The sequence below is a fragment of the Nestor notabilis genome, unplaced genomic scaffold (assembly GCF_000696875.1).
Source record: "Nestor notabilis isolate BGI_N333 unplaced genomic scaffold, ASM69687v1 scaffold24593, whole genome shotgun sequence".
Classification (NCBI taxonomy): Eukaryota; Metazoa; Chordata; class Aves; order Psittaciformes; family Psittacidae; genus Nestor; species Nestor notabilis.
In genome coordinates, this window is record NW_009923683.1 from 16,288 (window position 1) to 26,312 (window position 10,025).

The 10,025-nt window shown below is 43.6% G+C and overlaps 1 protein-coding gene across 1 annotated transcript in view; it reads right to left on the bottom strand.

Annotated features, from left to right (window-relative positions):
* Nucleotides 1-1,187: 1,187 nt before the first annotated feature.
* Nucleotides 1,188-10,025, bottom strand: part of CASZ1 (castor zinc finger 1) — a 33,950-nt gene continuing 25,112 nt past the window's right edge. Inside the window, exons 10-13 of the mRNA XM_010012277.1 lie at nucleotides 9,148-9,211; nucleotides 6,413-6,573; nucleotides 2,900-3,022; nucleotides 1,188-1,527 (exon numbers count right to left, since the gene is read on the bottom strand). Coding sequence (XP_010010579.1) covers nucleotides 1,188-1,527; nucleotides 2,900-3,022; nucleotides 6,413-6,573; nucleotides 9,148-9,211 — 688 coding nt within the window. The remainder of the gene's footprint in view (nucleotides 1,528-2,899; nucleotides 3,023-6,412; nucleotides 6,574-9,147; nucleotides 9,212-10,025) is intronic.

Below are 10,025 nucleotides of genomic sequence, written 5' to 3' on the forward strand. Positions count from 1 at the left end.
CCATGGATTTCTGGCTGCACAAAGAGAGGTCAGATCGGAGGTAGGTGAACATTGATCTCTTGGATCCCAAGCACTGTACCAAATGATACCTACTCAGTTATGTGAAACTGAATTAATACACTTCTTTGAAAGCAAATGACTGTCAATACATGACCCTGAGACTGAGACTCCACCAGCCTGAATCATTGAGCACCGTTGCCTAAGCTGAGCCTGGACTCCTGCATAAACTACAGAACTTCTGTGCCTCTTTCTGTCTATACAACAGAAATAACACCAACACTGTGAAACTTCTTTAATGTTTGTAAAGAAGTCCAGCAAGGTACACTTCCTTCTGCCAGACACCTCCCTTGTGGATTACTCTGTAAACCAACACTACAAAACCAGAGGCACAGGATTTAAAGAGACTCATTACACTTGTGCAGAAGTTCAGCCAGGACAGCAAAACTTGGAGAGATTTGAAGTGAGAGAGAATTGCTCCCTATTCCCTGAGCTGCTGAGAGACTCCTTCCTGACAAGCAGAGCCCAACCACTTGTTCCCCCTCCACTATCTGACCCCCCAAGTCTTCTTCACTGAAAAAAATCAATGAAGCTCTATTACACTGAGTTCCAGTTGGCATTCCCAGGAAGAGCTTACTGGGGACAAATCCAGGAGAAATCCATCAACCTTCCTTTTCAGCTATCTGTAAATATCTACCCTTAGTTCTGTGTACTTTGCTGCAGTAACACATCACCTTTGCATGACCGAGCACTCCATTGCCCCCGAATTTTGCTCAACTACAGAAGCTCACAGTGAATCCCTGCAGCAAGATCTGGAGTTGGGCTACTCAGGTTTTCATACTGAAAACTTTAAAGATGCTGTGCTTCCTCTGTGGCTTTCAGTGTCAAAAATACTATAAAAACACATGTATTTCTGTACACCTCTTCTGAGGCATAAAGAAGGATCAGTGATATGTCAGCAAATTTATTTCTCCTCTAAATTCATACCTAAAAGTACTCATTGATCCTGCTCTTTCTCCTAGGAAAACTGAAGGTATTTTCTAGACTTTGTACAAGTAAATTTTCTGTGAGAGAAAGCCCAGGAAGACAGAAGGTGTCTCAGTGGGTGAATAGAGATGTAACACTACAGCTCTGAGAAGTGGTACAGAGGGGATTGCAAGGCTGGAGAGGACATAAGCAGCATCTACAACTTACTTCTCCTGGAACTGGAGAAATCCGGGTTTGACCTGAGGCTTGGCGTTCTCCAGGGAAGTCGTTGCCAAGGGTGACGTTGCCAGGTTAGGCACTGATGCTGGGATCTGAGGCATCTGGGGTATAGCTGAAGCCAGCTGCTTCCAAGCTAGTAGTGTGGGGGCAGAGGGCACGGTGGCTGGACTTGGAGTGGGCACGTCGAGGGCTGGAGCGCTTGCCATGGTGACAGAAGTAGCAGATGGTGATGAAGGGGCCAGTGAAGCCTTATTCTCAGCAGTGGTTGAGAAGGGAGACTCGGAGTTACTTTTCACAGTTCCACCCTCAGTTCGGAAGTGAAAACTGCAAAGAGACACAGTAACGTGGACATAAATTCTTGGCCATTGCATTGAACTCAATTAAACATAAACAGGAGTGTGGTAGGAGTCTGCAAACAAATTGGCTGAGATGAAATCCTAAAAGGGGCTCAGCAAACTTTGTGGAAATATATAGAGGCCTCTTAGACTGTCTGTGAAGAGAAGGGAATTTATTAAGAGGGGTGGAGACAGAAAGGTGCAAAACCATGCTGAAATCAGACACAAGAAGCTCTGCAGTCAGTGAGATCAATATGCCTCTGAGGGCAGCTTCCCACAGCTGTTGTGAAGCCATAAGTTTTTGTGAACCACAGGGATCTATCCAACACCAGAGACCAACTGGGCTAACAGACTCTTCTGTCTTAAAATTTACATCATCTCCTTCCCTTTAAACCCCTCCAGAATCATCCACATCGCAGCTGCTGAAGGCCTTACTCCCTCTTTATTTGGGCAAATCTTCCATTGCCTTTAAAAGGAACTTGGTGTGGTCTTGAACTGCAGATCATGCTCTGTGGAAATTTACAAAGGGGAGAATTCCCAATATCCCACCCTTCCTTTGCTAGTCCCCTCACTGTCACAGTGGGAGGGTATCTTAAATTCATTCTTCACCCAAGAGCCATCTAGAGTTCTGAGCATGCTGTCCAGCCTCTGTAACACAGGCTGTCTCCTCTAACCTACATGCCTGGCTACCACACTCTGGGCTGGCTGCTGCTTTCCAAAACGATGTGAAACGACAAAGGGTTTACAATACAAGAACGTGGCAAGGTGAGGAGGAGGTTGCTGTTGGGCTGGACAGTTTGACTGCTGCATTTCAAGATCTTTATCCACATGCTTTGAACCTCTTAAACAAAACCATATAAATGAAAGGCCAGGGAAAACTTGTTAGAAGAGATCTGTCACGACAAGATGAACAATAAAATGCTTTCTACACTGCAGTGATGGGGAGATGTCTACTCCACAAGAATTCTATATCCAGTGACAATGGTTGGGTTTACAGGCTCCTCCTCCTCCCATATATTTTTTTGGATGGTATATATGTGTGCTGTGAGAAATCTGGGTCTCCTTGAACACATGGTCTGTCAAGTAGGCTATGGAAGAACACAAATGTCCAATTCTCAGCCTTGCCAACACTTTTTCACAAGTTGAACACATTTATTGTGAAACAAATTTAAAGAGAACATAGTGTTCTGCAAAACTTTTAGCTGAGCACATTTACACAGGAAGCACATGGGTGCCCAAATTGCTGCCCTTAGGACTGCCCATGTTCCTGCTCTTGAACAGTTACTCAGGAAGGTCTCTCTTGTCCTGCAGCGTGTGGGATGTAGAGTTTTCCCAAGGTTTCCCAAGACTCTGCTACTTACTTGGCGTGCTTGATGGCTCCATCCAGGGTGCTGAAGAGGGCCCCACATTCCTCCACCACACAATGGAAGTGCACCTTATGGAGAAAGTCGCACTGCGCATCGCAGAAGTCCTTGGTACCAAACCTGCCCAAAGCAAACAAGCATCTTAGGGAAGGGCCCTGCTGAGAAGCAGTGCTGGAACACTGGTTTTCAGCTCTACTACCACTGTGTTTTCTAATGTCACTGTCCTTGTGGCATATGCAGCACTGGTGCTGTTGCTTCATTAGTGCCTGTTTTACAGATCTGAACACGCAGAACAAGAAACTAATTTCTCTCCAATTGAACTTGACCAAGAAACTCCCATTTTAGTGGGAGCAAAATGCAGAACGACTCTGAAACAAAACCTGAAAACCATTATGTGTTCTGGAGCACCTATGTACAAAAGCCAAGGCTCTGAGAATGATCACAGGTTAGTAAAGGTAATCCAGATCAAAAGGACACTGCTGTAACATTACAGATCTTGTTTGCTTTTCTTTCTCAATTTACTGGCACTAGCAAAAGGGAAGAAACAGCAGTGGTTCAAGCGGATCTAGATCCAGAATCCATCCACCCCCTGCCTTGAAACAGCAGAGTATTACATAGATGAAGAGATAAAGTATCACCTATATAACAATTACAGCCTAGGATGCATATACAGTGAAAAGCACAATCCCTGAAATACATAAGAAACAACCCTGCAAGGCAAACACCAGAGAAAAAGCCATCAGCTAAGATACCCCTCTCGTCGTCATGGAGGAAATGGGCAAGAGGGCAAAACCAACTAAACATGGTTTCACTGCTCAGCCACTGCTGAGATTCTCTGGACTTACTAAGAGTAGCACAAATCCCCGTGATTTCAGGAAACTCCAGAATCACAGGGAATCTAGAAATCAAGTGAAAAACACTGGCAGGAAGGATCTGAAACTTAACAGGGGAATCTTGTATAATTAAGATACAACAAACTACAATTGCTCTGATGAGCAGGAAAGCAAGAAACAAACAGCAGCCTGTGTGGTCCCAGGAGGGGCCTCCTACCAGTTTGAGAGTAAAGGAAAAGGAAGAAAACCTTGTGCTGGAGAAGGAAGGTCAGTGGATATAGAATACATGCACTCAGTTAAGGCTTCTAGGGAGAAGGTGAAGGTAAGTAAAGGTGTGGTAAAAGGTAAGAAACCAAGTTACTGCAAGCTGAAGGGTGGTTTTATCAAGGACAAGAGATCTTGTGCTTAACAGGAAAGCCCAATAAAAATGGGAGGTCAAAAATGGTTGCTTTATAAAATTTGCTCTGGACAGGAAAACTAAAGACAAAGCAGACAATTAAGGATAAAGTGAAGACCTTCTAGAACAGCAGATAAAAGGACTGGTTGGAAAATATAAATATGCACAAATCAGCCAGTCTGGATGATGTATGTCCTGAAGTCCAGTGGAAATTAACTCCCAAACTGATTGCTTTACTGTTTGCTGTTTTTTAAGCCATAGAGAAGAGGGAGTTATTGGGAAGTTGAAATAAAAAGAAAAAAAAGAATAATAAAAAAAATCTAGATACTGATTCTTTCATGGGAAAAAAAAGGACAAGTGATCTTTGGCAGTTATCATACCTCTAGCCTTAACTTCTCCTTCCAGTAAAGTAATGGAACAAATATTAAGAGGGAGGAGAAAATCATTAAACATCTAGAGGATAAAGGAACCATGAGCAATAAACAGCATCAGGATTATAAAGAATAAATCTTGCCAGACAAATCTAATTGCTTTTTTTGATAGAATTACAAAATTAGTGGATGAAGGGATGCAATATATTTCGATTTTAGTAAAGCATTTTGATAACAGTCTTGCATATGCTTAGAATTAATTCAAATTGGCCTGGATGTGAATGCTACCTCATGGATTGCAAACCGGCTGAAGGACCGTAAACAAAGGCTAATGACAAACAGCACTGAGCTGGGAGGAGGTATCCCGCGAGCGCCTGACTTGGGTTAGGTCTGAGCTTATTTAACATCTTCATTAGTAATCTAGGAGAAGGAGTAAACAGCGTGTTAATGAAATTCACAGAAGATACTAAACTGGGAGGAGTTGGCAACACCAGTGGAAGAGGAGAAAAATCACGCTGAGAGGCCTCGCAAGACGAGGAGGAAGGTAGAGAATACAAGAGTTCTGTCTGGAAGCACACAGCTAATACATCTGGGGGTGGGGGTGGTTTTATGCAGGGGGGACTCATGAGAGCATTAAAAGCAATCCCGTGTAACAGTGGATGGTAAACATGATACATATACATTATGCAGTATAGATGCAAACAAGGTAGCACAATTGTGAGCTGCATCTACGGGGGCAGAAAGCTTGTTAGGTCTGGTGTGGTGATGGAGGACGGGCAGTCTGGGTCTGCACCCGTTCAGGGCACAGCAACAATGCCAACAGCAATGACACGATCAGCAGGCTGAAGGGACTAATTTACAAAGTCAGATTAAAGGAAGTAAATAAGCTTGGTTAAATGGGATGCTAAAAGTGTGTGACTATCTGAAGGGGGTGAACTCCAGTTGCAGAGAGGAATTATCTGCTGTGGTTCGAGGGAATAGAACCAGAAGAACTGCAACAAGATTACAGAGAGGGAAATTCAGGCAGCATTCCATGAAAAAATCGTGACAGCGAGAGTTACTATGTGGTAGAATAATGCTCCCAGAGACAAGAAAATAGCCACATTGCTTGGCATAATTACAATTAGGCTGGACAAAATGCAAATGGACTGCAGGGAAGTATCTCACACTGGCCAGGGGCAGACGGACCAGAAAGGTTTCTAGTCTTCTCCATTAAAGTCTGGGATTTATAAAGTGTCCACAGGCATTTGTAGGCAACAGTCTGTGTCAGAGCACAAACCCATATGTGTCTGCCTGGGTGTATCTGTGTATGCTCAAAGCATGTGTCTGTCTGGGCATGTATGTGCATGTGTCTGTGTGTGGGTGAGTTTTGTATCTGTTCCATTTTCCTTTCAAGCCTCCCTGTCTACAACAAAACCAGCAGAAACCATCCCAGTTCCCATACTCTTTATACTCCTGATTTTGTTTCAGTGGCCTACTCCTGTGATCAGAGGAAATGCAACAGCAAACATAAGGCTTCTGTGATCTGTGTGTAGCAACTCGACATGGTCCAACAGAAGTTCAGTGCCAAGAGCAAGCTGACATGGGTCCCCTGGACTTGCAGGCTGGGGACACAAAGAGGAGCCCACGAAGCAGCCCAGGCCAATGATACCATGTGGAGATCCGTGCCCGTAGCTGGTTCTCAAGATCCTTTGTAAAATAACTCTTATGTGTATTTCTGACAGGACATTAACACCTACTGCAGATGGCCGGGACTGAGGACCGAATGCACTCCAGAAGGTGATCATCATATCACAGAATCAGGCCTTTAAATTCAAGAGAACTCTTCAGTCAAGTGTGAACTAACAAGCCACTTTGCAAAGGAAGTAATTTTCCCTTTCCTCTATTCCCAGTTCCATGCTTTCCTTACCGGCGCAGGTACATCTTCCATGGCTCAGAGAGCTTCTCCTGAACAAGTGCCTTCACTGCCTTGCCCAAGTACTGTGTTGGTTCTCCAGCCCCAGCTTGGCTGCCATCTCCTTCTTTCTTAATTTTCAGCAGGTTGCCAAGGCTGGCACTGGTCTTGGACATCTGGAACAAGAAGACAGACACTGCATCAAGCCCAGCACACAGTCATGGACACTGCCACTCTGGATACCCCCAGGACGGACCCATGGCAAGCTGGGTTGTCAAAGACTGAGAAGACAAGAAGTCTGCACTGGCTGCCTCAACTGCATCAGCAGAACTTAGTAACATCTCACTCCTGTGCATCCTCTACCCAACTATTATGAAGTACTCAAGTGCCCATCTAATATTCATGGCTCTTGTGTGAAGTTATGAAGCATCCTGTCTATTTCATACATGGATAAACTGAGGTGAAGAGAGACATACCCTGTCTGAGTATGGAAAAGTTGTGCAGGCTTCAACATTAATAGCTCTGTGTAGCTCCTACAAAATGCTGGTCTCTTAGCACAGAGCTAGTGACAGAACTACTAAGGTCTTGTTTGTTTAGTCAACTTATTCCAGCCATAAGGATGTCTCCTTCTTTGAAGTGACTATCGGGTATGTTTGGGAGTGTGGGAGGAAAAACCTCATTCAACTGGGAAAAAATTCCGGTTCCACTTAAATTCCTGGAAAATTCTTGCTAAGTTCAATAACAGAATTACGTCTCTTTGTCCTAATGGACATATCCTCCACAAAGCAGGACTCACAACTTGCATTGTGTGAAAGGCTTCAGATAGATTCTACACAGAGAGGTTTTGAGGTCCAGGTGTATGACGTGCAGGATAGAAACAAGAAGTTACTCAAAAAGAAGTTCAGAGAAAATCTGTCTGAGTTAATGCACGATTTCCCAGACCCTTTCTTGCTTTGTTGCACTCTCAGTTACCTCCAGTAATAACAGTGAATTTCACAGCATGAATAAAATGCAGGATGGGGCCCAACACTTGCATCATAAACTCCACCCACTTGAAGATCTCAAAGCCCTTTATAAATACCAGTTAATTAAGCCTGACAGCCCCCTAAATAAACAGCAATAGGCTACAGGAACCCTGGCTATTTGAGGCTCTCTTAATGCCCCCTGAAGGTAAAGCCCCTGCTGCTGTGTGGAGACTGCAACTCTTTATGGCTGGAGTCAGAAATTCAGGTTGTCTGTTTCCACTGGAGCTCGTTGGGCATTCAATATCTGTAAAGGGCTTTTTTTTCCTACATGAATTGTGAAGGATTCCTCCACAAACAGAAACTGTGTGCAGCAAGAGGAAGAAGCAAGTGTGATGTGCTCCTGAACACACTGAGCTTGATTCTGCAGTCCTTAGTCTTGGAATAGGCTCCTTCAAATTAGTGGGCTCTATTGTTCCCCGGTTTATGTCATCAGTTAATCCCATTCCTTCTTTGAAAAAGGAACAAACCTGAAGAATTCTTATTTTGTACCTGTGCTACACTTCCTTTGCACAACATAAAGAATTCTATGCAGGGCTGCACACAAATAAACCCTTATTTCTAAGCATAAACTTAAATCTCCTATTCTCCTGGAGATTTTCAAGTGAAGTAGCTATTGAAAGAGTATTTCCCTGAGCTGGGGTCTTCAGAATGACTTGGGACCCCAGTCAGCAGATTTACTAAATAGATTTACTCACTAGAAGAAGAGCTGTGTATTTGGAATCTCTAAAGGGACAATGTGCAAGAATGAATAAGAAATTGAGATTAGAAGGGAATATCAAACCCCCAGTATAACAGAGCGCCCCACTATGACAGAGAGCCAATGGAGGAGAATAGTGACATAAGGATAAATGCAGAAATTAAATAACACAGAGAAAAAAGAGTGATCAAATAAGAGAGAAAGGAAGAAGAGACTGCTAGGCAAAGTCACTCTGCCCTCTCTTGAGGGTTATATGGCCTTGGTACACGTAATGCCCAGAGCCAAGGGGATGGCAATAGTTATGCCTGTAAAACCCATCACACAGTAGAATATTAAAGCATGGCTCAAAGGCTGCCCTCATCTCCACGGCAGTTGTATACAACAGCAAAATTAATCTTGGTACAGTAGAATTTATCATGTGAAAGGGAAATATATATTTGAGATGATGTATAATTTAAGGAAAAAGTACGGAAAAAGAAACGGTGCATTATCTAAAATAAATATTCTAGAACGTGGTGAAGGGGGCTCTGTTGGACACCATTACTCACAGCAGAGAGACAGAAATTGATGATTTTGGTTCAAAACTTCTAATTTTTTTTCTTCTCGTTCATAAAAACAAATGTTTCTCCTCCCCTTCCCCCAAGGAAAAAAAATGTTTTTAAGTAAATAAACCAAATGAGGGACTATAAAAAGAGAGAGAGAAGTTGCCAGGTTCTGGAAATAAAAATGGGGGGAAAAAATAATTAAAAAACTACTCTTTCAGATCCTCCTCTGTCTTGAAAGGATGAAGAAAAAAAAAGGTGTCAGAGGCTGCAATATATTTCTTCAGCCAGTTCATTAAATTAATTCGTAAGCAGTGGCTCTGAAATTATACCCGATGAAAAATGGTCTCAAAATTTAAATGGTACAAACTCATCTTATTAGAGGCAAAACATTAAAAAACAAACGCATCTCCCCCCCTCCCCGCTATCGCGGCTTTAATTTCTCGTGGTGGGGGGAATGAAAGGCGTTTGATGGATGGCTCTTACCTTATTCATAAGCGAGGATAAAAGAGATGAATTTGCCGAGACTGTGTGGCCATTTGATTCATTACTGGAACACACAAACCAACAGGGTTTAGTTAAGATGTGCACAGGGACTGTGAGCACTGAGATTAATCCTTCTCCCTTCAAGCTGCCTCACTCCTCACCTGCTACAGCTGGAGGAAGACAATGATGCCCACCCTCCCTTGGGCTGCCCCAACTCCTTTACTTGTGATAGCCAAGATGGAGAGAAAGAGAAGGTCCCAAGTCTGCAGAATTCAGTTCTTTCAGCTATTGAACAGCCCAGACCTCTTCCTCCAGTGTCCACGCTTTTACCAGCTGACTCAGAACCCATCCCATGTTTTACTCTTTCATTCCATTAGAACTTTCAGAAATAGGCCACAAAACCAGGGGGGATACTGATGTTACAACTCATATTGCCAGTGACACAGGCCCCCTTGGCAGCAATCCTTATGGCCACAGCTAAGCATGCTGAAAGACAACCTTGGCATGCACCAGTAATAGTTGTAGTTGACTGCAAGTGCTGGGGTCCCAAATTGAGGCTTGTTTAAATACAGTATGGAAAGGAATGTATACAAAGGTCAAAGTGGAGCAGGCTCACTTATCCCCAGTCTCAGTTCCTCTGCAGTTTTTCCACACAGGACAACCCCCAAACACGCCTATTCTCAGTAAGGATGCTGGGGACACACTTTGAGTTAGGTGCATTCACCTTTGTGCAAGCACAAATACTCATCACCATAACTAGAGATGAGCACCCAGACCCAAGTCAGTGACACCCAGTTGTTTTGTGTGTCCAATTTCTCTGGCAGGTGCCTCTCTTAGACGTGAATCAAAGCCCTATTCCATTAGTGCAGATGCTCCTG